General features: G+C 36.6%; 2 protein-coding genes and 1 long non-coding RNA gene across 3 annotated transcripts in view; 2 read left to right on the top strand and 1 right to left on the bottom strand.

Moving 5' to 3' along the window:
- LOC133984407 (uncharacterized) overlaps window positions 1-27,281 on the top strand; it is a 75,954-nt gene that overhangs the window by 18,509 nt on the left and 30,164 nt on the right. The window lies entirely within an intron of this gene.
- On the top strand, window positions 15,297-20,813 carry LOC133984406 (uncharacterized). The gene is made up of 7 exons (XM_062423715.1): window positions 15,297-15,380; window positions 17,573-17,669; window positions 18,010-18,106; window positions 19,642-19,737; window positions 19,851-20,015; window positions 20,158-20,274; window positions 20,404-20,813. The coding sequence occupies exons 3-7, from the start codon at window positions 18,055-18,057 to the stop codon at window positions 20,610-20,612; spliced, it is 639 nt and encodes a 212-aa protein (XP_062279699.1). The 5' UTR covers window positions 15,297-15,380; window positions 17,573-17,669; window positions 18,010-18,054; the 3' UTR covers window positions 20,613-20,813.
- Window positions 23,423-25,537, bottom strand: LOC133985187 (uncharacterized). The gene is made up of 4 exons (XR_009925443.1): window positions 25,481-25,537; window positions 23,917-24,010; window positions 23,688-23,837; window positions 23,423-23,545 (listed from the first exon to the last, which is right to left on the bottom strand). It is a non-coding gene; the product is annotated as an uncharacterized LOC133985187 (long non-coding RNA).

Below are 27,281 nucleotides of genomic sequence, written 5' to 3'. Positions count from 1 at the left end.
GACTTGAAAGACTATAAATGTATCATTTAGCTGTTTACAGGAGGAGGTCAAAAGGAGCCCAACAACACGCTTTTGCCCAGGAGCCCCATAGGAGGTTAATCCAAGCATTACTGAGCATCATCTAAATCCACCTAAAGTCAGAAAACATCATAAGACCTACATAAATATGCTCATGATTAAATAAATTGCTGTTCAAACTGAGAGAAGTTTCCATTTCATTTCCTGAGAAATCAAAGTGACATCTGAACTCCATACAGAATTGCTGACATACAATGTTTTTTCCCCCTTCAGTATGATGGACATGTGTCTGTAGGTTTCTATTGCTGGGAAAACAAAGTGCATCACATCAGAAAACAGTCCTCCATATGACATAATTGTATCGAATTATGATGTTTATTAAATAAGCATGCATATGAATCCATAAGCAAAACAGGATATAACTACAGTAACTAAATGGATGGAAAGATAATGATGAATGGTGAACTTGATGAAGGCTTTATGACTTACCCTAACAGTATTGAGAATAAAATTTACTTTGAATGTATATTTTAATTTAGCTCCTCATTTCCACACCAGCCTGGTCATATAAGAGAGATTTGTCAGCCTACTTTGTCAGGAGATTTGGACGCGTCAGTGGTCTGTTTGTTTGCTGTCGGAGCAGATCCGGTTGGCTGGCCTTCTTGTGGCTGCAGACAGGCTAACAGGCCCGATATGGTGATTTTGAGGGTTGGTTGTGATGAAGGAATCTGTTTGACTAACTTAGCTCATTGTTCGGTTTCAAAAATCAAAAGTAGAAGTATTTAGGAACTTCTGTGGTTGACTTAACTTGAATATTACTGGTCTAATTAACTGAGCTGAGGTATTAACTGAGCTTTGTATGCACGCAGCTCACAGGAACAAAAATGATGGACTTTCAAAGACTGAGCACTCGACTATGTTAAACAAAGTAACAAGACGTAGGAAATTAACAGGTGATAATGGATGATCAATCAAGCAGGAGAAAAGGAGAAAAGAGAGCGAGCCACTGGCAGGGAGTCAGGTTTTTACGGGAGAGTCTGGCACCTTCCCCGGGTTGGAGTTGACACAGACCACCAATCAGCTGTCTTTCTTTCTAACTTGTATTACTCTCTCAGATGAGAGTCATTTATACCTGATTATTTAATTCCTAGTTGGCTTACACAATCCATTCAACATCATCATACCCATGGATCATTTCATTCTCACTTTTAAATGCTCCACTATCCCAATAGGCCCTTTTTACATCTTTTCAATCTCTAGCTTTTGGGATAGATGGCATCCCTCCAGTCTTCTGCCTACTAGTGTACAGACCCCCTCAACCTAATATCAACTTTATCAGCAAATTCTTGGATCTCCTCTTCCACATTACTGCCTAATGTGACAACATTCTCATTCTTAGAGACTTCAGCATTCACATTTGCTGTCCCTCTGAGGCCATAACTGGTGATTTTGTAAACCTACTTGAATCTTTTGATCTCCAACAATCTGTAACTGGCCCAACCCATATTAAAGGACACACCACCCTGGACTTAGTTCTCTCTTTTGGACTCACTGTCTCTAACACGCTGATAAAATACTTTCACATATCTGATCCAACCCTAACCCTAACCCTAACCCTGTCTGCCCTGCCTTTCTCCGGTCCCGTATCCTAGATTCCACCACCGCCACTAGGTTTGCTGAGGCTTACACTGAGGTCTCGATCAGTACTGTTATCAAGGCTGCACCATCTGAGTACTGAGGAACTTGTTTCACTATTCAATGGCACAGTTTTGCCCCAGTTAAAATAAAAACATGGAGGCGTTCAACGTCACTATGGATGAAGAACACTACAGTGATATCAAAGAAATAAGGAGAGCATGCAGAAAGGCAGAGCTGAGGTAGAACAAAGATAAACTGCAAGTATCATTTAAAATTATTTTTAATGTATTACATTTTATCACCTCCTCCACTCCCACCCCCTGTTTGAAGTGCCCATCTCTAAATGTAAGTATTTCTTGAATTTCTTTAGAGATAAAGTAATTGATATTAGAGCTAGTATTACTCTAACCCGTAATAGTCTATCCATTTCCTCTGAGAACTTATTATTATTAACCATATTATTTCTTCTGTGAAGACCTCCACCCGTTCAGTCGACATCATTCCCATGCTGAATTACTCAAATAAGTTATTGCCACCATTGGCACCAGCATCCTCTCTATTACCAATAGCTGCCTGGAAACCAGCTATGTTCCCCAATCTTTAAAACATGCAGTCGTTCAACCACCTCTTCTGTCCTCATAACTACAGGCCAATTTCCAAAACTTCCTTTCCTTTCTAAAATACTGAAGTTGTACCATGCATGGTTCCTCTTAACACAAACACAAGAACACACAATACATAATAAACGTTTGATCTCACGTTAGCGTCATTCAATAAATCAGAGAATTAATATGATTAAACAAAGAACCATACTTCTTATTACATCATTGGAAAACCAATTATCAATAAATAAAGTAACACATGTAAAATCTCTTTTATGTTACATCTTGTAGTATACATTCATACATCTGCACTTCACTATTAAATTCATTTATTCTGATTCGTCTTACATAATGTAAAGTACTTTGATCTAATTTTCTCAGTTTATGATACTGGTAACATGCAAGGGTTTTCTTTCTTTTATTTGCTGAAACTTGACTGTTGTATGAGATGATAACACACTGGAAAACTCACAAAAATACATTCCTTTTTTAGAGTTACAAATGCATTTTTATTTACACTCTGGAATGCAGCACATGGACAGAAAAGGAAACTGGAAAGGGGGGGAGGGTACGGTAATTCATGGCAGTAGTGTGAATCTCTGCTAATGGCTCCGTTGTTCATCAAAAAAGGAACAACCTTTCTGCCCTATCAGTTATTGGATCAGTTTATGGCTGGAAAGGTGATAGTTGCGTAGATTCCCAGCAGGAACAGTTTATTCAGCCAAATGTTCTGACCATTAAAATAATTTACAGCAGAAGTTATACATTATTGGTTTTATGGTGCTGCACCCAAAACAGAAGTTTTTATAAAGAGAAACTAATTCATAACAGAACAACTGAGTCAATGTGACAGCTACATGATAAGGTGAGTGGCACGTCATATGCATGTCGACGGTTGTGAAGGCCCTATTGTACCTAAAGGAATTCTTCTTCTTCCAAAACAAGCACATTCTGGTGGCCTATACATGCTCGGAAAGTCATGAAAATATTCAATAATCTCATATTTGATCAGTACAGCCTTAAGAAGTGATGCAGTGCTGTGAAAATAGTGAGGTCATATCAAACGCCTTTACCATGGCAATATCTCGACATGAACAAACAAAGCCTTATAACTTGAATCCACAGTCCACAGTCATTTACAAATGTAATTAGTTTGATAAGAGTCCAGGGTCCTGTTCCATAAAGCATATACAGTGTTTCCTCTTTAATAATATAGACTGTGGCGGCCAACCATAGTCTAATTTGTGCCACCACAGTTTCACAGTGAGCTAAGCATATCTGTACACTTTCCAAAATGTTCAGCAAAGCATCTCTCCCTGTACCAGAGCTGCTACTCCGCCCTAGTGAACTATAGTTCACTTCTGCTGGGGAATCACAAAGGGGTTTCCATTTTTGGTAATGCAAAAAGTACTCTAACCAGTTACTTTTCTCAGAAGGTAATGCTGTAATGTAACTTGTAACCCAACACTGAACATTTGACTGAACAATTTTAAACATGCCTTCAAAAGGTTTGCACACAAGTAGAGCCACTAATTTAACACTTTAGTGCAGTCTATTGCACTTTATTTACTAATGAATATTTATTTGAAGCATGTGTAAATGATCCATTCATATTTCAAATGATTTCTCATCCTGTCACAGTACACAAGGACTTAATTTAAATAATACAGTGATACAGAACAATGTGGCTTCATCAAGCATTATGAGAAGATTTAAGACTTTGCTGACTTAAGTTCAGCCAACTGCAATATCAAACTGAAAGTCTGTTTCTGGTCTTTTACTTTGTTTGCCAGTAGTTTGCCAGTTGGACATTATTTATTTATACTACAAAATCTGCTTGTATGTTTTGCTCGGATTAGTCAAAGTCAAGGTCAACTTTTTATAGAGCACATTTCATACAGAAAGCAAAACAATGTGCTTCGAAAGGCGAGAGCAATAAATGTATAATGATATAAAATACATTATACAATAAAATAGCATACATATACATAAAAGCACGTAAACATATGCATGCATACATGGATACATATGTAATTAAATGGTTAGGGTTAAAAACAACAGTAAAAAGAAATGTTTTAAAATAAATAAATGAACTGTGTGTGCTGTATATTGAGAGCTGGATCTTCTTCCAAGAAGCAGGTTTACTGCATAATGATTTAATTCAGTGATGGAGATGCATTGGCTTTTTGTCCAGAGTTTTTAGAATTGGTTTGGACTCGAGGTCTTATGGCTGTTTCTCCAGCCTGCCCCCAACATGTGAAACATGTGATAAAGAATCATGGCATGCATAAATATCTTGGCTGCGTCCAAAGAGAGACTGTTTATAATATATCCAACATTTGTCATACTTTATGATTTTAACCATTTTTCTTTACATATTTACATACAAGTTCAAATTTGGATCCAGTGTCACAACAAGATTTTTAAAATCAGTGACTATATCAATCCTTTCACCTTTGATGAGAATATTAGCATTAGGTGGTTGTACCATGTACATATGTACCATATCATTAAAGAAAGCATACCTTTGAGACATGATCGATGAAGCCAATGTGTGATTCTTTCGAATAGACTTGTTAGCTTAGCAGCTACTAACTTAGCTGAGCTTGCATGTGTGTACACAACAGTATCATCTGCATACATTAGCAGTTCTACATAGGACACTGTTGAGGGGGATCATTAATATAGCTATAGGCTAATTAATAGGGGGCCCAACACTGACCCTTGTGGAACGCTCATTTTGCACTTATGTGTGTGTTACCCTATGTGTGTGTGTGTGTGTGTGTGTGTGTGTGTGTGTGTGTGTGTGTGTGTTTGTATTTGGGAAATTGTTAATATTCATGTTTTTGTGTGTGTGTGTGTAAGGACACACTTGAAAATGAGATGATGCATCTTAACGGGCTCTCTCTCAACTTAAATTTAAAATAGAAGACAGAACATATGTGAAATAAAATTCTATTCACAGCAGATATATGGTTTTAAACATTAGGAGGTTTAATCATGTGTTACTGTGATTTGACAGATTAAGCGGTTTTCCATCGTAGACATGCAGAAAGACACAGTCCTTCAGTTTAGGAATGTAGTGGATGAGAAATGTACATGATTGAAACATAAGTTGGGTGAATGCTCAAGTCTGGTGTGAGCAGAGTTGTTCCAAATATTGTAATCCTTATGGATGACAGTTCAGACACTTTCATGCATGTAATGTTTGTTCAGGGTTTGACATGCCTTGGTATTTGGCTTAGTAACTAATATTGTAATTGTTAAGAGCATGTACAGACTGTAAGCCAGTTTCAGTTTGACTGTTCTCTGTTAATAATTCATATGAATCAACCACATGCATCCTTCTCACCTCTTTCTAGTGATGTTAATCAACATTGTGACCCAGACTTTATTAAGTACTATTCTCTGTAAATCATTCAAACCAATAAACCATATCTCCGTCTTTATCAGTGGTGGATATAGATATGGGCAACATGGGCAGCTGGCCAGGGCAATATCCTGTTTGGGTTGATACAGGGGGTTACTCATCAAAAGAAAAAAGAGAAAGATCGGTTTCCTATCGCTGATTTGCACGTCACGTCTTCTTTTTATAATAACATTGCAGGTCAAATCTTTATAGAGCACATTTCATACAGAAAGCAACACAATGTGCTTTGAAAGGCGAGAGCAATACAGATGTGTATTTTGTGTGTATGTGTGTGTGTGTGTGTGTGTGTGTGTATTTGTGAAATTGTTAGTATTCATGTTTTTATGTGTTTGTAAGATGATTATTATTATTATGATTATTAGATGATGCATCTTAACGGGCTCATTCTCAACTTAAATTTAAAAAAGAAGACAGAATATAATAATAATAATAATAACTTTATTTATATAGCACCTTTTAAAAACAGAGTTTACAAAGTGCTTTGATAGACAAGGAAAAAGCATTACAATACAAAGCAAGACACACAACACAGAGAGCAGTAACAAGACTGACATTAACAGGATGAAGGTAGAGGATAATGGAATATAGTGAGGAGATAATGAGAATATAAAAATATATAAAAATAAATAAGACAAAGTAAAAAATAAAATTAAATAAAAGATAGTAGCAATAAACAAAACGAACAACCGACATCACATAAAAGCTAGTCTGTAGAAATGAGTTTTGAGAAGTGATTTGAAAGAAGTTACTGAATCTGCTAGCCTTATTTCCTCGGTTCCAAAGCTGAGAGGCCCTGATGGCAAAAGCCCGACCCCCTCTAGATTTCAGCCTTGACTTTGGAACCACCAAAAGGGTCCAACCCGAGGATCTAAGGCTGCAGGCCGGCTCATATGGAGTCAACATGTCCGTTATATAGCTTGGAGCTAGACCCAGACGTGCTTTAAAAGTGATCAGTAAAATCTTAAAATCAATTCTGAAATAAACAGGGAGCCAATGAAGAGAAGCAAGGATTGGGGTGATGTGATGTTGTCTGTTAAAACCAGTAAGAAGCCTAGCTGCTGCGTTCTGAACTAGTTGGAGAGACATTTTTGAGGTAACCCAGAAAGGAGAGAGTTGCAGTAATCTAAACGGGAGAAAATGAAAGCATGAATCATTTTTTCCAGGTCAGAGTGGGTGAGCATCGGCTTGAGTTTGGAGATTGTTCTTAATTGTAAATAACAGGACTGAACAATTTTTGTGATATGGAGGAATGAAACTTAATTCTGAGTCAAACAGGACTCCAAGATTTCTGGCAGTGGGCAGATGTGAAATGAAATGACATTCAATCACATGCATCTTTCTCACCTCTTTCTAGTGATGTTACTCAACATTGTGACCCAGACAACTGTATTCCTTTGTTAAGTACTATTCTCTGTAAATCATTCAAACCAATAAACCTTATCTCCGTCTTTATCAGTGGTGGATATAGATAGAGACACTACAGTAGTGGCTTTAATTACCAGAAATGAGGAATCAGAGTACAGAAATTAAATCTAATATCTGCTAGACTGGTGCAATGTAAACAATCTGGAACTCAATGTTGTAAAACCAAGGAAATGGTCGTGGACTTTCGTACTAAACATGAGGACCACCCACCTTTGAAAATCAACAACATAGAAGTGCAGCGGGTACACAGCTTTAAGTTTCTGGGAGTGACCATCATGTCCACCTTGAAATGGAAGGACAATATCTGTATGATTTTAAAGAAAGCTCGCCAGAGACTATTCTTTTTAAAACAGTTGAAAAAGAGTGGGGTGTCTAGCAAAAAGGATTGCTACAGTTTTACCGGGCAGCTGTGGAGAGTATCCTCACCTATGCTGGAACTGTCTGGTTTGGAAATGTGACTGTAGAGGAGGAGAAGCAGCTGAACAAGGTGGTGCGCACCAAATCAAAAATCACTAGGTGTGAGTTTCCATTGCTCTCAGAAATCTATATGGCCAGGTTGCAGAAAAGAGGCCTAAAGATTTTAAGGGACCCCTCCCACCCAGCTAACTGCCTACTGAACTTTCTCTCCTCTCATAAAAGACTGAGAAGCATAAAAGCAAGAACAACGAGATTTAAGAACAGCACGTACCCCCCAGCTGTACGACTTTTTAATAGCCAATAGTTTTAAACTTCAGATTGTTTGCTTTTTTCTGGCATAGACACCTTTATTTAGCAGTAGACAGACAGGAAACATGGGGGAGAGAGAGGGGGGTGTGACATGCACTAAAGGACCTCCGACCGGGATTCAAACCAGGGTCGGCTAAACTTGACCACCTGCGCGCCCAATAGCCAATAGTTTTATGTATGATTTTAATTGTTTATTGTTTATCGCATTGTGCACTTTAACATGCATTATGCACTTTATACAGCTGCTGCTGCTGCTCTCCCTCAGCAGGTGCCTTAGTACTGTCTTTCTATGTTCTATTTATTTTACTCTTACTTGGATTTTATTCATCTTATTTATGCACTTGTTTTTATCTTAGAATGCTGAGAGCATAGGCGACCCACGGGAATTCATGAGCACCCACGGGATCCAGCTGACTTTTTTTTTTAATCAAACACGTACTTCGGACGAGACTAGCGGTTTTCTGTTAAAACAACTCCTACCGTTGTTCCTACTTACACTTATTATAGACGTCCGATTGGGATATATAGAGCTCTATTTAAAATATGTTTGCATAACGGTGCGCAGAGAAGTGTAGTCATTTACTTAATAAAGGAGCACAATCCATACAAACAAGCATTATATTTGTAATGTTGTGTTTTGAGATGAATTCTGAGGTTCATTTTAGGCATATTTAATTTATGTCCATCAAAGAAATGTTTACATATTTATAATATTAGTAATAATGCTAAGCCGTAGTGCATGATGGGATGAGACAGCCGAGAAAATGTGAGACTTCTTCCTGCTGCCTTCGTTTCTATGACAACAAACGCTTACAACTGTTCTGGACAACAAAATCTAGATGCCAAATTGCCAATACACATGTTTTCTATTGACTTTTTATTAAAATTGTTTTGTGCATGAGGTTTGGCAACATTGCATATGAACAGACAAGAACCCGATAGAAGGAATGGTGAAGCAGCATCAAAGACGAAGAACATAGTTTGTAACGATCAACGATCGGCAGGGAGAGAAATTATGCTTGAGTGACATAAGTACCATCGGTTGTGTCGCGTCAAGCGTTTGCCGTGTAATTCCATTTTCGATTTAAATTTAAATAGGTTATTTTATTGTAAAATATTGATGCGATATGCACAGGGAAAATAAATAGGACTATATGAAACGTTATTATGCAATTTATGGGTCGCGACCCCCAGTTGGGAACCGCGAGCACCCACGGGCAAAAACAAAAGTCGGCTCCTATGGCTGAGAGTGAATGTTGGTGTATTTGTGAGACCCACCGAAACAAATTCCTATCCGACTATGTTGACATAGCAATAAAGTATTGAATCTCTGAATATCTTGAATATGGGCAATATGGGCAGCCGGCCTGGGCAGCATCTTGTCGCGGGCTACGAAGAAGAAAAAAGAGAAAGATAGGTTTTCTATCGCTCATTTGCACATCCCAACTTCTTTTTATAATAACATTGCAGTGGATGCCCTCATTTTTAGTTTGTTAATTAGCAGGCTTCTCCCTGCTGAGAAGATGGTGTGTGCACCCAGTTCTGCCCCTGGCAAGATGCCACCCTGGTCGACTGCCTGTGTCGCCCATATCTACATATGCCACTTGGTAGCAGTGAAAACGTGGAATCGATTATCATTGATTTGGCATTTAATAACAAAGCGCTGACACAGTGCTCTGAAAACAGCACTGAGTGGTAAACTGATGTACTGATTATCATCATGGTAAAAGTGGGGGCTCCAAACTGATAATTTTAACAAGTGGGTGGGGCTTGTGACCCTTATATAATAGCAGTAAAGCCTGTAGACACAACACTGGAGGAGTTATAAGTGTTCCTGTCTGTTGACAAACTTGGCTTCTTGAATTTTGACTGGGTGAGTTTTATGAAAATAATATATAATGCTCAATACATTATTTTAATGCATTGAAGGAATTGATGTTTTTATATCATTGATGATAGGTATTATTGTCATAGACAATAGGAATGTTGGTTTTTGGACATTTTGTGTTTTTGTTCTCTTCGTTTCCTGTGTTATTCTGCTGTTGTCCAGTCCTTCTGCTTATTTGGTTTTGGTTATTCATATTATGTTATTATATTATTTTGTTGATTTGAATTGTGTTTCCTGGGTTTTGATTTTCAGTTTGCTCTGTGTTTCTCTTTTATACTCGTGCACTCTTCTCCAGCCCAGTTGTCCCTTCACACCTGCTCTGCATCCTGTTCATTAGCCCTGCCCTCAGTTTTTCTCCCCAGCTTGCTGTTACCTTCACACCTGTCCTGTATCAGTCTCGTCAGCCCTGTCCTGCTCCCAGTGTCTTCCCAGCCGGTTAACTCCCAGCCTGCCATTGTGTTAAATCACATCTTCCTCATTCTATTATTAGTTCTGTCAGTATTTAAATCCTGCTTTTGCAGATCAGTTTAGGTTGGATCTTCTATTCAATTCATCTTCTTTGTTCAGCTGTTATTTTTCTGATGCATCCAAAAATAAATAATCTTTTCTTCATCCTCAGATTGCAGCCTGCATTTATTATAATTGTATTCAGTTTTAGTGAACCTTACTTGTGTACTGAGGTGTAGGTGTTATTAGTATCAGACTTTCACTACTGAATATCCACCACATTTTATGATCCAATATTTATTTGACTTTTCTTTTTGATCATTTATTTTCTTCCAACATTGTACAATTTAATGTGGTGACTTACAGTAGTTCAAGAATCCGAAAGCAAATTGGGCAAATGTTTATCACTACCTGCTGTTTTATGTTTTTTTTTTGTGTCATTTGTTACATCACCTCTCACTTTCAACAATGGCTTGTTGGACTTTGTTCTGTTCAGTTTGGTATTCAAATGTGTCCAGTCACTTCCTCTCTTTAAACACAGATTCACTGTATAAAGAGTTTCCTGTAATCTGCAAATTTCCTCACCATGATGAAGCTGATCCTGTCTCTCACTCTCATCTGGACTCTCTCCAGCACAGGTAACCTCACTCACTCTTAAAACAGCATTTCTGCAGGTACCTGTCATGTCAGGTAGTTCATCATTCTCCTCACTTTTTACCTCTGCTGTTTGTCTGCCAGCTGCTGACTTTTGTTCTAGTTCAGGTTCATCATCAGTAATTATGTGTTTGTTATATAATATACACTGCTCAAAACAAAAAAAATAAATCTCCAAACTAACATAAAAACACAAGACTAATTTGCAACAGTAAATATCTTTAAAAAGAAATATAATGCTGCACAGATTATATTTGTTATCAACATAATGAAGAAACATCTTTTATGGGGACAATTTATTCAGTTTACTTATATGACAAACAGGATTCATGCTGATTGTTTAACTCACCCTGATTTATTTCATAACTTGCAGCTGAAGCTCTTCAGTGTTATCAGGGTTTAGAGGGAAATCTGGAGTTACGTCCATGTAACGCTACTCAGCGGTGTGCAAGTCTTGCCATACAAGGTATCTGTAAAGTATAAAAGTAAATCTGATTGTTCCTTAATGTCATTCACTTATTCAGTTAATAAAAATGGGACAGTAAATGGGATTTCTACTATTATAATGTTTGGTCTGTGTTTAATTTTACAGGATATCAGAATGGGGATATCGTTAAGGCCGCCAGGAGGATGTGTGAGCCATCCTCCTTTTTCAGTGAAGGAAAGCACACTTATTCAATCAATGATGGAAGTGGAGCTCTATTTGCATCTGTTCATGTGTGTAACAAAGATGGCTGCAACAGTGTAGCCATGCCTTGTAAGTAAAGAGAAAGGTTTCCCTTTTTAAAGACACTAAATCACATTCACATGTAGTATCAGTCTAATGTTGGTCACAGTGAAGAACAATAAGTCACTCTGTGTCTTGTACAGTTTCTGTCATGTCTCCTGTTCTGTTTCAGACCCTGATCTTCAGAAGGAAAACAACCTGACTTGTTTTGGCTGTCTTGATGAAAAGATGAATTTTAACAGTCAGTGTAGGAGTACAGCACAGTGTTTTGGACAGATGGACCGCTGCGTTAGCTCAACTGGTAAGCTTTCATGATAATGTTGTGTCTCAAAATACATTATTGGTGCCTTCAAATTTTTATTCTAACACTGATTATTGTTGTCCACAGCGGATGACGACCAGGGTAGAAGATTTTATAAATATGCATGTGTCTCTGCAAACTATTGTGAAGTTCTTTCTCACTTGGAGAACCTCGTCCCTGGTACTGGTGGCAAGATCGTTAAGCCAACAAAATGTTGTGGTAGTAACTTCTGTAACTCAGCCTGGTCTGTCAAACTGAATGTGATGACTTTGCTGTTTGGACTCACTACCCTTATCTTCCATTAGAGCAAAGAGAAACTAACAAAATAGCTCATGTGTAGTGTGTGTCAGGCCGTTCTCGTTCTCCAACGATCAGTGCGCCTGCACAACCCAATCTCACAGCAGTTCATAAAATAGCCACGAAATTTAATCTATTGATTCATGTCTACAAATCCAAAAATGATATATACAGTAATTTGAAAATATACTATTCATTTAACCAGGAGATTTTATTCCTGTTGGCAGACCAGATAATTCACTGAAAATGTTATTTATATCTTCAACATTTCTTGATGAGGAATACAAAGAGGAAAAAAATGTTTGTATTTCAAATCTTCTGGTCATAGTTGTCTACAGCCTCTGCAGCTCAGATAAACACTGAGGATAATCATTAGTCTGTGAAAAAATTGATTTAGAAATGCCTTGAGATGAAGATTGTTGATTGATATTTTAATATTTGATGTTTCCCTTTTGTTATCTCCATGTAACTTTGGTTCATTGTCACATTAAAACTTTTGATTTTAACTTTTTTAAATTAGATTTTTAAATTGTGTTGAGTTTAATTATGGCCTGATTTATCCCAATATAATTATTATAATGCAAAATGTTATTACTGTAATTATATAATCATAACAATAACTAACTTTTTTATTTTTAATTACGACCAAAAATCTCTTGTTCTTGCACATTTTGGATTTATATGGATTACATTTTGCACAAATTCCCTGATTTCAATTGTCAGATCACTGTCAATCAAATGTATGAGATGTTATTGACTGTAAAATCTTAATAAATAATTTCTGTGCCTCTATGAACTTTGATGGTTTCTTATTAAGTCATAATTTTTTACAGAAGTACTTAAAGAGTAGCTTGAAACCAGAGTTTATGCTTGTTTAGACAACAGCTGCTCCACTTGCAGCTCTGCAGCTCAGTCACAAAGCACACAAGTAGAAAAAGACCTCTGATCAACATAAAGGTTATTGATGAACAGTAGAGACAATAACATAACAGTTACATTGTCACTGAAAACCTGTGTAGGCCAACTTTTTTTCAGAATCAGACGAATTAATAATGGCATTGGTATCAATACAATCTGATCAATTCCCATCCCTACCTGTCACTAAGAATGTTTTAATCTTTCAGAAGTTCACACAAACATTTATATAAATTCATATAATGTTTTCCCTCACATCTTCAGGGATATATTAGGTTACATCTAACTGTGGTACATAAACACCACTCTCATTGCTTTATGAGTTAAACATTTTCTCAGCATAACTTTGGAGAGTTACACTTTCTCACATCCTGAATAAGTTGACTCAGAAACATGCAAACTGTGGTTAACTGCAATACTAAGGTCATGACTTGTGTCTTCAATGGTAGCTACGTGCCTAAAAGCCATGCATCTGAACGGCAGAGAGGTAGTGAACTCAAAAGTGTAGAAAACAGAAAGTATTGCAATGACTGTTCTTGTTTTCATGTTGTTTCATAGAGATCCCAATCACATGTGTACATGTACCCCATGTATTTATTTTTTAATTCATATGCACAATAATAAAACATTATATTTCATAGTACAATGGCAAATGACTGTGCAGGACAGGAAAAGAAGCCCAAGCAGCTTATATAAAATCCTCCCCTTTGGTATAAAAAATCACCAAAACATATCAACCAAATAAGAAGAGAGAAGAGCGAAAGAAGCAGAAGGGGGGCAAAAGACAAAGAAAATACAAAAACAAGCAACAATGAGAAAAGAAAAAATTGATAAAACCACAGGCTCATTTCAAGTAAATTAGGCATGAGTATGATTTTGTTTGGAGGGAAGGTATTTCATTAGATAACAACAACAAGACATTGATGTTACAATCACAGACTCATTTTAATTCAATTGTGCTGAGAATGATTTTGTTTGGTCAGAAGATATTTCATTAAGTTACACTTAAAGAATTTGAAGGATGATGATAACTTAAGCGATCTTGTCATCTGCACTGCAAGTATTTATTCTGATGGGTACATTTACCTTTAAATACTTTTGATCACTGCGTCACAACACAGCAGAAACCAACCAGGGATGTAGCCAGGATTTTAAGGTCATGACTTCTGTGTCTTCAAAGCTACATGTGTATAAAAACCATGGATCTGAACAGTACAGAGGTAGTGTGTACAAAACAGAAACTACTGTTGCACTACTGTTCTTGTTTTTGTGATGTTTCATAGATATCCCAACCTCAGGCATACAAGTATCCAGCCTGTTTGAGAGGCCCTCTCACATACATACATCTTCCCTTCATATGCACACACACACACACACACACACACACACACACACACACACACACACACACACACACACACACACACACACATACACACACACACACACACACACACAACACAGAACTGTACACTCTGTTTAAAAGTTTAATATACACTTTTTGAACAAACAGTTAAATCACTTGAATTCAGACTGCTTCATCATGGTCTCGGATTTAATCCATCCATATAAAAGAAGTGCCAACAACTGACCAGCAGATGGCGCCATTGTAACTGTATCAAAAAGCTTTCAAACAGTGAACCATTTTTCACATTGATTCACGGCTTCAGAAAGTTTTGTTTCCTTCACCACTGCAGACTGGAAGCTTTTATCTAGACAGACATGAACACTGCTTTACATCCTGGTTTCAACCTACTTTTTAAGCACTTCTATAAATAATTATGTCTTAATGAGAAACCATCACAGTTCTGACATACTCACGGACACACACACACACACACACACACACACACACACACACACACACACACACACACACACACACACACACACACACACACACACACACAAACAACTTCCTGCTCCCTCTTTCAACATTGTGTAACAACTTCTTTTTTTTGGTAAAACATGCCTCTTGGTACATTTTTCCTTCTATATTTTGTTTTTATACACTGATTCCGTCTAAAGTGTGCGCTCACAATAAGTCTGAGATAAGTAAGGTAATGTTTTGTTAGGTTTGTTCCAACTGTCTCATGCAACAACAGCTGGAGCTGGATGGGATCCTGCAGGATGTTTTGCAGGAAGTTTTGTGTGTTTGTGTGTGTGTGTGTGTGTGTGTGTGTGTGTGTGTGTGCGCGCGCGCGCGCGCGTGTGTGTGTGTATGACCAAAGCACTAGTGAAAGTGAAACTGCGCCTTTGACCTGTGGAAAAGCTAGTCTGCTGATGAACTTGGCGTGTTGAATTTTGACTGGGTGAGTTTTATGAAAATAATTCTGAAATTTGATCGGTATGATGTTCAAGGCTTAATTTTGATGCACTGAAGGAATTGATGTTTTCATATCACTCCATCAAAATGAGTCGGATGTGGCAGTGGTGGTCTGTCTTCAATATAAAATCAACATTAATGCAAATTTCAAAGGAGTAATTTAGTTTTGAAGCTCTTAAACTCGTGAAGTCTCTCTCCCTGTTTATTGACAAGGCTGACAAAAGTTTATTGACACATGAAACGCATTGTGGTTGACAGCGGAGGAAGCTACAGTAGATACGTGAGGAAAACATCGCTCAACTGTATATATTCAATTCCCATTAGAGGTACATCTGATAACAATGAGACAGAGCTATTGTTGGATTATTTCACTGCGCCAGTGGATGTAACTGGTAATTACTATAAAATATAGTTCAGAGAATAAGTTAACTACATAAGATATACTCACTGGTTTAACCTGTGCAATCTAATCCAATCCAATACAGCAGCTCTGCTATAAATTCTACATTTATGAAGCTTTTACATTTTTTGACAAGAAGGTGAGAATTCTGCTTTATGTTCAATATTGAGTGATTGTGGTGTATTAGGATGCATTATATTGAAAGGTGTTCCTAATATTTTGTCCACTCCATTAACATACATGAGGAGGGCAAAATATTAAGAACACCATTCAATGTAATGCACCCAAGTACACCACCACCACTTAGTACAACCTTAGTAAGAAACAAAGTAGAATTATCACGTTTTCTGACAATGTCAACAAAAGCTGAAAATGTATAAACTTCAAAAAAAGCAGAATTTATAGCAGAGCTATTGTATTGGATTGAATTACATTGCACATGTGTTCCTAATGAAGTTGCAGGTGACTGTAGTTCAGAGAATAAAACTACTAAAGTGTATACTAGATAACTAATTACTATATAATATAGTTCAGAGAATACCTTAAATTGAAGGAAAGTGACAGAATACAATCTGCGGTAAGAATGGGACAAGGTGTGACCTACAGTCCCCCCCAACAAAGTAAAATCCCCCCTATATAAAGCATTTAAGGGGGGAATCCCCCCTATTTTGAAAAATGAATTTCAGGCCCTGTACATCATCAGTGGTGGGTTTGATTCGAGCCTGGCTTGAACCGCTCGGACGGGTTATAATGACAGTTTCACACAATCTATCACAGGCCAACCAGGAGACTTCATCAAATGCACCCCCCATCCTCTTGTGGTTAAAAAGTGTAGGAGATGTTTCTTTACCTGCTTGACAGTTTCAAATGAGACTCCAATCTTCCTCAGAAGCGTCATTAGTCCTTAAATTAAATTCATTATGGACATGGACTTAAAATCATTGTTTTATTTTATGGCCTTAGTGCCTCAAAAAATTGACAACACAAAAGGCCAAGTGGCCTTGCTCCTAAAATGATGAAATTCCAGGCCTGGTTATTAGCCAATATATTAGAATTGATTATTCATACATTTATTTTAGACAAAAATATCGAAACATTGTGAACAATTTTAAACATGCATTCAAAACACTTTACTGCAGTCTATTGCACTTTATTTACTAATGAATATTTATTTGAAGCATGTGTAAATGATCCATTCATATTTTAAATGATTTCTCATCCTGTCACAGTACACAATGACTTAATTTAAGTAATACAGTGATACAGAACAATGTGGCTTCATCAAACATTATGAGAAGATTTAAGACTTTGCTGACTTAAATTCAGCCAACTGCAATATCAAACTGAAAGTCTGTTTTGCTTGGATTAGTCAAAGTAAAGGTCAATACATTATAATATAAAATAGCGATCATATACATACAAGTAAATCAACGTGCATGCATACATAATGAAATGGTCTAAAGAGAGACTCTTTCTAATATATCTAAAATGTGCTTTATTTACACATTTCTTTAAGTTCAAATTTGGATCCAGTGTCACTACAAGATATTTAAAATCAGTGAATATAAGCATGAGGTGGTTGCACCATGGTTTTAAAGATAAGCATACCTATACCATACCATACCTTTTGTCTTCTTTACATTTAGACTCAGACATGATTGATTTTAACATTGTTACAACTATTAATCAAGTATTAGTTTCCTTAGTAACTGTTATTGTAGCTGTAAAGAACATGTTCCAGTTTCAGTTTGACTGTTCTCTGTTAATAATTCATACAGATCAACCCCACGTGTCCTTTTCACTTCTTACACACCACTGGTGGAGTTATTAGCGTTTCTGTCTGCTGACGAACTTGGTGTGTTGAACTTTGACTGGGTGAGTTTTATTAAAAATATTTTTGTTCTCTTGGTTTTTCTGTGTTATACCTCTGTTGTCCTGTCCTTTTGCTTATTTAGTTTTTCTTATTCATATTATATTATTATGTTTGTTGGTTTGAATGACTGCCTTGCTTTAATGGTTGTACTAAGAGTATTGTGTTTCTCTCTTCTACTTATTCAAACATTCATTCCATATATTATTTGGTTCATTTACTAAATGGCATGCCATTATATATATATACAATTACCATTATTTGTATAGATCAAGACATTAAGGAAAAAGAATGAGGATTTCACGTATTCAAGTGTGTCCAGTAACTTCCTCTCTTTAAACACAGGTTCACTGTAGAAAGAGTTCCCTTTAATCTGCAGATTTCCTCATCATGATGAAGCTGATCCTGTCTCTCACTCTCATCTGGACTCTCTCCAGCACAGGTAACCTCACTCACTCTCAAAACAGCATTTCTGCAGGTACCTGTTATGTCAGGTAGTTCATCATTCTCCTCACTTTTTACCCCTGCTGTTTGTCTGCCAGCTGCTGACTTTTGTTCAGATTCATCATCTATGAAATAAACTAAAAACTAACAGAAGAACACTAAAAAGACACATTTTCAAAAGTAAATATGTTTAGAAAGAAATATAATGCTGCACACGTTTTGTTTTTAATCAACATAACAAAGAAACATCTTTAATGGAGCTGTCAAGGTACACAAGGAAACACTTTGTTAAGATAAGGGAAAGATGATGGTCTTGGTTAAATAATTCAAATATTAACCCGGACTTGAAGAACAAGACATGATTAATCTTTATCACTGAAACAAAACTGCAATCATTCACCAAACATTTTTTCATTATTAGCTACAGAAAAGTCTCATGTCACATCATTCTACAAAGAGCTGTTTCAAAGACTGCAGTCATTTAATTTCATGAGTTATTCCTGATATTATATATTTGTTAAGAACAATTTATTTAATAGATAGATAGATAGATAGATAGATAGATAGATAGATAGATAGATAGATAGATAGATAGATAGATAGATAGATAGATAGATAGATAGATAGATAGATAGATAGATAGATAGATACTTTATTGATCCCCTAGGGGAAATTTAGGGTCCAAGCAGCTTATTACACGTAAAGACATCACACATAACATACACATACAACATAAACAGTAATGTAAAAAGTAAAATCTGTATAAATACACTATAAATAATTTACTTTGTCTTAAATACCATGTACTTGTAGTGTACTAGAAAGTATACTAATTTAACACCTCTTCGGACTAAATTGGAACATGTTTAAGTTTATAAAAGTACACTTTAAGTATACAACAAGTACACTCATCTATATACTACTAGTGTACTAGGTTTATACTTCTAGTCCACATGTTAGTTTATTGAAGTATACTTAAAGTATAGCACAAGTACACTCTTCTATATACTGCCATTGTACTAGTTATATACTATATGATGTTGAACATATAAGTTTATAACAGGGGTAATACCTCAAAGCTAATGTGTGTAGTGAAAAACATTTTTATTCTGCTAAATTAAATGTAAGCATGAGTCAATGACTTGATCTTATTCTGTACTTGGATCCAGATATACTAAGTATTAGTACTTTGTGGCAGAAAGAAGTAAAAAGTATACTAAAGTACAAGTAGAAGCTTTAGTATTTAAGTATAAGTGTAAGTCTTGGTATTAATGTATTAGTCTTAGACCTTTCTTTATACTTTTCAGTATAAGCCAAGTATACTTCACTATACTATTCTATAGTATATAAAATATAGTTTATAAAAAGTAAACTTCAAGTATACTGCCTCAGTTTTAGTATAAAATAAGTATACTCGTAGTACACTTGAATAAACTACTTTTTGCTAAGGGTAACTTTGTATACTGTGTTTATATGACAAACAGGATTCATGCTGATTGTTTAACTCACCCTGATTTATTTCATAACTTGCAGCTGAAGCTCTTCAGTGTTGGCAGGGTTTAGGAGATGAAACACTGACGTTACGTCCATGTGCTTCTACTCAGCTGTGTGCAACTATTGTTGAACAAGGTATCTGTAAAAAAGTATACAAATAAATATGATTGTTCCTTAATGTCATTCACATATTCAGTTTTAAATGGGATTTCTTTGTTACAGTGTTTGGTCTATGTTTCACTTTACAGTAATTAGGAATGGGAATCTCATAAACACCACTAGGTGGTCCTGTTTGCCATCCTCTGATTTCAGTGAAGGAAACCACACATTTTCACTCAATGTTGGTTTTCGGGCCATGTCTACATCACTTCATGTGTGTAACACAGATGGCTGCAACAAACAAGCCATACCGTGTAAGTAAAGAGAAAGGTTTCCCTTTTTATTGACACTAAATCACATTCACATGTAGTATCAGTCTAATGTTGGTCACAGTGAAGAACAATAAGTCACTTTGTGTCTTGTACAGTTTCTGTAATGTCTCCTGTTCTGTTTCAGACCCTGATATTCAAAAAAACAACCTGCAGTGTCTCACCTGCGATGATCGATCTTCCCCTGTGTGTAACAAGACAGTACAGTGTGTGGGAGTGCAGGACCGCTGCATTAATGGGACAAGTGAGCCCCTCATGATCATTTCGTGCCTCATAACACATTATTGCTGCCTTCAAAGTGTCAATTTCCTGCGACTCAAGTTTTGAAAAAAACATTAAAGATTTTGGTCTAACACATTTCTGTCATCCACAGTGGAAGATCGTGGGAACACAGCATTTAATACCTTGGGATGTGTCTCTTCAAACCTCTGTGAAGATGTTTCTAAGTTGGAGTTCTTCCTGTCTGCTAAATTCCTTCAACCACCAAAATGTTGTGAAGGCAGCATCTGTAGCTCAGCCTGGTCTGTCAGACTGAATGTGATGACTTTGCTGTTTGGACTCATTACCCTTATCTTCTACTAGAACAAAGAGAAACAAATTAAATAGCATGTGTGTGTGAATAAGGCAAATACATCTATTATCTTCTCATTCATTTACACAGTGAGATGTCTTCAACAGTTTAAATGTTTTAGCTTGGTAAATACTTATTTTAATCATAACTGCAAAATCCAATGAGTAAGTAACAAGCACCTATGTATCTAATTAGTGAAGACTCCTTCAGTAATGTGTAACTTCTTGAAAACTCCTGATTAATGAGTTTATTGAATCAGTTCTTGGTCCAATCATGTTCTCTGTGTACCAGGATTAAAGCCAAAACAAACAAACATACCTTCTGACTGAATTTTTATTTTTAGGCTGTTCACCATCTACCTTTTCATAATAACCCTTTTGCCGTTGCTTCCTAGGATTTAAGGTAAAACAAGACTCGACCACCAGGGGGACAGCTTTTCTGTTGCCATTACTTAATTCAATACCAATTCGAATCTATGAGGCTTAATAAAACAGAAACCTTTTGCAAGACTTCACTGTTTATTTATGGGCCCAGATCCTAAAATCGTTGAATTACTGCCTCAGATGAATTGACCTTATTTTACACACACTGACAGGGCGTGAACACAGGTGTTTTTTTTTACCGGATTCCCTCACGGAGAAAACAGTCATCAGGAGGGATTCCCATCCGATGACGTTTTGACCGGCCCAAACTGAGTAAAAGATCACAACAGTATAAAGCGCTATTACCTGAAGGGTGGAATGGATGCATACACCAAAATACATTTGTTTGAAGTTACTAAAAATGTCATGTGTCTCATGCTACTTTGTTTTCCCGCCTAAGTTATATATAAACATAGCACAAAAAGTAAGGAAATTAGTGTTAGGTAGAGTATTTCTTTGCTGTAACAATGCTTCTTGGTAATAAATCTTATACCGTTGGAAAGCCTGTTTATTTACCTTTTAAATGTTGCCACACTTGTAAGGAACATGCATTCCAAATAATGCTGCAACTTGGTTTTAAAGAGCCCTATCACACGGGCCTTATCCAGATCAGTCAAACATGGCATACTGATTCTTGGAGCAGACACCACCTGACCTGCTCACAGGTGCCTGATTGGTACCTGATTGGCAGCACCTTGGGGGTACCAGGAGCTCAAAAACAAGAGGCAATAGTAACAGCAAAATAAGCTGCTTGGCATTGGCATTCATGGGCGCAACCCCCATACTCAGCTCTGCTGCTCATCACACAAATGCATATTCCTTATGTGGCTCCATTTAAAAGGTTAATAAACAAGCTTTTCAACTGTTTAAGATTTATTGCCAAGAAACATTGTTAGAACAAAGAAATACTCTAACAAACATACATTTCTTTACTTTTTATGCTATGTATATATCTTTTTACATGCACATTTATATATTCACTGCTGCTGCACGTCGCCTGTTTTGCTTCACAATGCTGAAATACAGCAAGCCCACTCTAATAGAAAACTTGTAACTTGTCTCAGGTTATATTATATTGTCTATTTCAATAAGCACATTTCAGGATTAAAGAGAAGAAAAAAACACCAGAGGAACTGAAGGAAACTTCTTTTTTTATCACAGGAAGCAGACAAAGAGGCAGTCTATGTCTGACGAAAGAACATTTTTTAGGCAATTCAGTTGAATCCATAATGTAGGCCAAGGATATAACTGACAATTTTTTATATCTTTCTTATTGTCAACTAATCTCATGCGTCGAGCCAAACCAACAATGAATTCATCCTTCTTACAAGTATGTGTATAAAAAGTCTCATATAATTTAAAAGAAGTCCATTGTCCATTCAAAGTTTTGCGTTTCTTAAGGTTTATTTCTCAAAATCAAGCAAGCGAAAAAAAAGCAAAAAGAAATCATGGTTCTCTGGTAGCAAAAACAACATAGACCCGCCAAGGTGGATGCTAGTGGTGGAGATACTGCAAAATTCGGTTTCGATCAGATACCAAGTAATGCAGGGTCAAAATTGCAGATGTTACCAGTTCCTATAGGTTCATTATTAAAAGCGTCATGTACTTTCATGTAGGGCAGAGCAGTGTGTCATGATTTATGGAGTGAATGCATCATCAATAGCATAAATATGGATACATTTTCATGAACACTAAATGATTTGCCAAAGGTTAGCGATCATTGTAAGATGTAAGGATTACTATTATCATTAGCTTACTTTTTTCTTTTTCTTTTTTTTACTCGGATGCTGCAGTTATGGTTAAAAATGATCAACCAAGCTAAAACATTCAAAACTTAAAAAGACATCTAACAGTGTAAATGATGATAGATGTATTTGGCTTATTCACACACACTACACATGTCCTTTTGCAGTTTTGTTAGTTTCTCTTTGTTCTAATAGAAGATAAGGGTAATGAGTCCAAACAGCAAAGTGATCACATTCAGTTTGACAGACCAGGCTGAGTTACACATGTTGCCTGTACAACATTTTGGTGATTTTGGTGGATCAAGGACTTTATCAGCCATAAGGAACTTCAAGCGTGCAGCATTGCAGATGTTTTCAGAGGCACATCCAAAGAAAGCATTTTTTCCAGATGTCGCTGTGGACGACACAATCATTGTTAGACCACAGGTTTTAAAAGCTTTTCAGATTGAAGCAGCATGAAATTGACACTTCAAAGGCAGCAATCCAATATAATACATTTATTGTCATTGAAAGCAATTGTACAAGGACATTTCAGTGCTTCGACTTTTCAGTGGCATATATAAAAGAACAAGCAATAAAAGTGTGGGATAAAAAAAGAAAAAGGACACAAAGCAATAATGTGCTTTGAAGCATAAAATGATCATGAGGGCTCACCATTAATTCCATTAATGTAGCGGTCCTGCACTCCCACACACTGTACTGTCTTGTTACACACACCAGGCGATTTATCATCACAGGTGAAACACTTCAGGTTGTTTTTCTCCTGAACATCAGGGACTGAAACAGAACATGAGACATGACAGAAACTGTACAAGACACAAAGTGACTTATTGTTCTTCCCTGTGACCAACATTAGACTAATACTACATGTGAATGTGATTTAGTGTCTTTAAAAAGGGAAACCTTTCTCTTTACTTACACAGTATGTCTTCACTGTTGCAGCCATCTGTGTTACACATATGAACAGCTGCAGTCACAGAGCCAACACCAATATTGAGTGAAAGTGTGTGGTTTCCTACACTGAAAAGGGAGGGCGGCACACACTTTGAATATCTTTCCTCTCCATCCCCTGCAATTCAAAAATGTTAAATGTAAGTCTAAGACAAAGAAAAATCAGACTAAATAAATAATCAGATCTTTACAGTTACCTTTTTATGGCAATAGTGGCACAGATTTCACCATCCTTACAGGTTTGGGAGCTCTTGCTACCACCCTCACCAACCAAACACTTGAGAGCTTTAACTGCAATTTATGAAATAAAGATGATGAGTTGAACAATCAGCATGAATCCTGTTTTTCATATTAACATAAATAAAGTATGCAAAGTTAATCTGAAGAGAGTCAAAAATAAATCCCAAAAACTGTTATCAACTGTCATGTTTGAGACAACTGGTGATAGGAAGCAATTTGATAGGTAACAATAGTTTTAAATGTTAGTGTTTAGGTGTTATTTCCATTTTATATAACCACACGACTGTCACAAGTCTGTATTCAGTTTTGGAGAACATTTTGTCCTGTCAACCTCTTCAAGTAATATTCTTACATTGCCATGTCAAAGTAAGTTGAGAGAGAGAGAGAGAGAGAGAGAGCGAGAGAGAGAGAGAGAGAGAGAGCGAGAGAGAGAGAGAGAGGAGAGAGAGAGAGAGAGAGAGAGAGAGAGAGAGAGAGGAGAGAGAGAGAGAGAGAGAGAGAGAGAGAGAGAGAGAGAGAGAGAGAGAGAGAGAGAGAGAGAGAGAGAGAGAGCGAGAGAGCGAGAGAGCGAGAGAGAGAGAGAGAGAGAGAGAGAGAGAGAGAGAGAGAGAGAGAGAGAGAGAGAGAGGGAGAGAGAGAGAGAAGAGAGAGGAGAGAGAGAGAGAGAAGAGAGAGAGAGAGAGAGAGAGAGAGAGAGAGAGAGAGAGAGAGAGAGAGAGAGAGAGAGAGAGAGAGAGAGAGAGTGTATAGAGAGGACACACACAAGGACAAAACCTTTCAAACTACAACAGGAACTGAAATAAAAAACCTGTCACACCCTGCATGAGAAAGCTGCAGATTAAAGGAAACACTTCATACATTGAACCTGTGTTTAAAAAGAGGAAGTGACTGGACATGCTTCGATATAAAGATTATGAATAAAGGAACTATTATTGCTTCATTTTCAAAGCAGCAAAATGAATACACTTTTTGCTGTAAACAGCTGTAATACCTTGAATGAATACATATATAAATGGTTATCACTTAAAATATAATTATTTATATTTCTTTCTTTTTTTTAAAGGGGGAAATTGTGAAATAAATGACTCTATACTAAATAAATATAAAGATTTCAACAACAAAACAGCTGGTTTAAATTTGTCATCCAGAGCTATTGAATGGTAAAATATGCCCACATTGCTGGATGATTTTTAGGCTACTTGATGTTAGCACATTAAGTTGTATGATATTGGGGAAAATGACCATGACAAAATATTTCAGTAAAGTTTAAATCAATATTGGATCAACAAAGGCGGTGGGCATTCAGAGGTGAAAGTATGATGATGCCTACAACACAGAAAAGAGACTTAATGGCATGATTCACAGCAGGAGTTGTGTTTACCTGAATAGAATCAAATGTGACTATATTATTACTAAATAACTATCATAAAATATTATAATAAACCCTTCTACGCATCAAAATGAAAATCAACCATGAGCATCATATGAATAACAATTTATAATTATTTTAATAAAACTCACCCAGTTAGAACTCAACGCACCCAGTTCCTCAACAGAAAAAGCAACTTGTGAAATGTCTCGAAGGTAATCGTTCTTCTTCCTCTCTGCTCAAAATAAAACTGTCACTTCAAAACCCATTTATACTTCCACCAGTGATGCGCCAACCTCTACCCTATTTTTTTAACACCCCACAGCAGGGGTGGGGTTCTTTGTGGGACCTGAGCAAACTCAATCATGGGGTCTCCTTTGCACTTAATTTTCCCCTTTCTCTAATTGAGAATGTTAGTATTGGCAGTGGTAGACAAAGTACGTACATCTTTAAAATTTGAATACAACAATAATAACACTTAGAGAAGAGTTAAACATACAAAAGAAAATTAATTGACATTACTTTGTAGAAATCTGATTTTACTTTGACATTAAAGTTTTTATTTTGTGAATTCTTTTTTTTTTAAAGCCAAATTTTATTGACCATGATTCATTTTATAAAAGCAATAAAAGGGGAAAATATCCAAGGGGGTACATACTTTTTATAGGCACTGTATGTGCCTGAAAGCATCTGAAAAAGGGTAGAGGTAGTCTGAAGTAAAAAAAAACAGAAGCTCTTTAATCTACAGGAAACAACAGTTATTGTGCTGTTGTAAAACACACCCTAACCACTAACCATTTCAAGCTATTCATTGGACTTGAAAAATAAAAAATAAAAAAAACTGGAAAAACTGGGGTGTTCTAAAACTTTTGACCGGTAGTGTACATTCTCCGTTCACATGCACACACACACACACACACACACACACACACACACACACACACACACACACACACACACACACACACACACACACACACACACACACACACACACACACAAACACACACACATACACACACGATATACACTGGACAGATGAGACAAAACTGATGATAATTCACACCATTGCGCTGTCTATATGGTGGTGTGCATTTTTGACCTTCTTTAAGTAGATTCCTGTTTATTTTTCTTCTTAGAGTTTATCTTCCATGTAAACAGAATATTGTTGTTCTAAATGTGGCACTTTGTAAATATGGTAATCATCCCACATGGTAGATTCCTCTTTTTTGGTCTTTTTTCTTGTACATTAAAACTTATCATCACACAGTAGATATTCAGTTAATATTGTTATTCACTGTTCTTAGGATGACAGAAAGGTAAAATTACTTTGTTTAGTTAATGAAAGGTATGGTATTTTAATTAATTTAATGTTGCTAAAGAAGTGCCCAGTCATCTGTGATCAGCTGCAGCTAAAGGCCACCAGGTGTCACTGTTTCTTCAGTGAGATTACCCTGTTAAGATTTAGTTTGGTGAGATAACAGAATACTGAAACTGTGGTTTTAGGTCATGTGAGTTTTGGTGGATATAATTATTTAAATGTTTATTTGATACTTATTATTGTCTCTCCTTTACACTATTTGTTTCTGTTGATTCACACATCAATAAAGAAAACAAAACACTCATCAGAGTCTACAGTCTTGTGTCCTGACCGACACTTGTGCTCGCAACTGAATTTAGGGATCGCTTATCATCACCTGTACAGGTAGGGAATAAAGAAATGGAGCAACAAGCATTGAATGGAAAGGAAGGTAATTAGAAGTTTAAGAGGAGAGAAAGGACTGGTCAGTCTTAATGTCCCATTAAGCAATCAAATAATTAAGATTATTTTTCATGTATTGCCGTAATGACACAGTTAATTGCTGTCTCAGCACTGAGGTTAACTCTTTACCATTGCAGCCGATGTGGATGTTGAAGCACGGCCCACTTCCTCTTCTAGTTTGGACTCATACC

The sequence above is a fragment of the Scomber scombrus genome, chromosome 8 (genome assembly GCF_963691925.1).
Source record: "Scomber scombrus chromosome 8, fScoSco1.1, whole genome shotgun sequence".
In the NCBI taxonomy this organism is placed as follows: domain Eukaryota; kingdom Metazoa; phylum Chordata; class Actinopteri; order Scombriformes; family Scombridae; genus Scomber; species Scomber scombrus.
The sequence above is the reverse complement of the archived record's forward strand: the minus strand, read 5'-3'. Positions and strand labels throughout refer to the sequence as shown.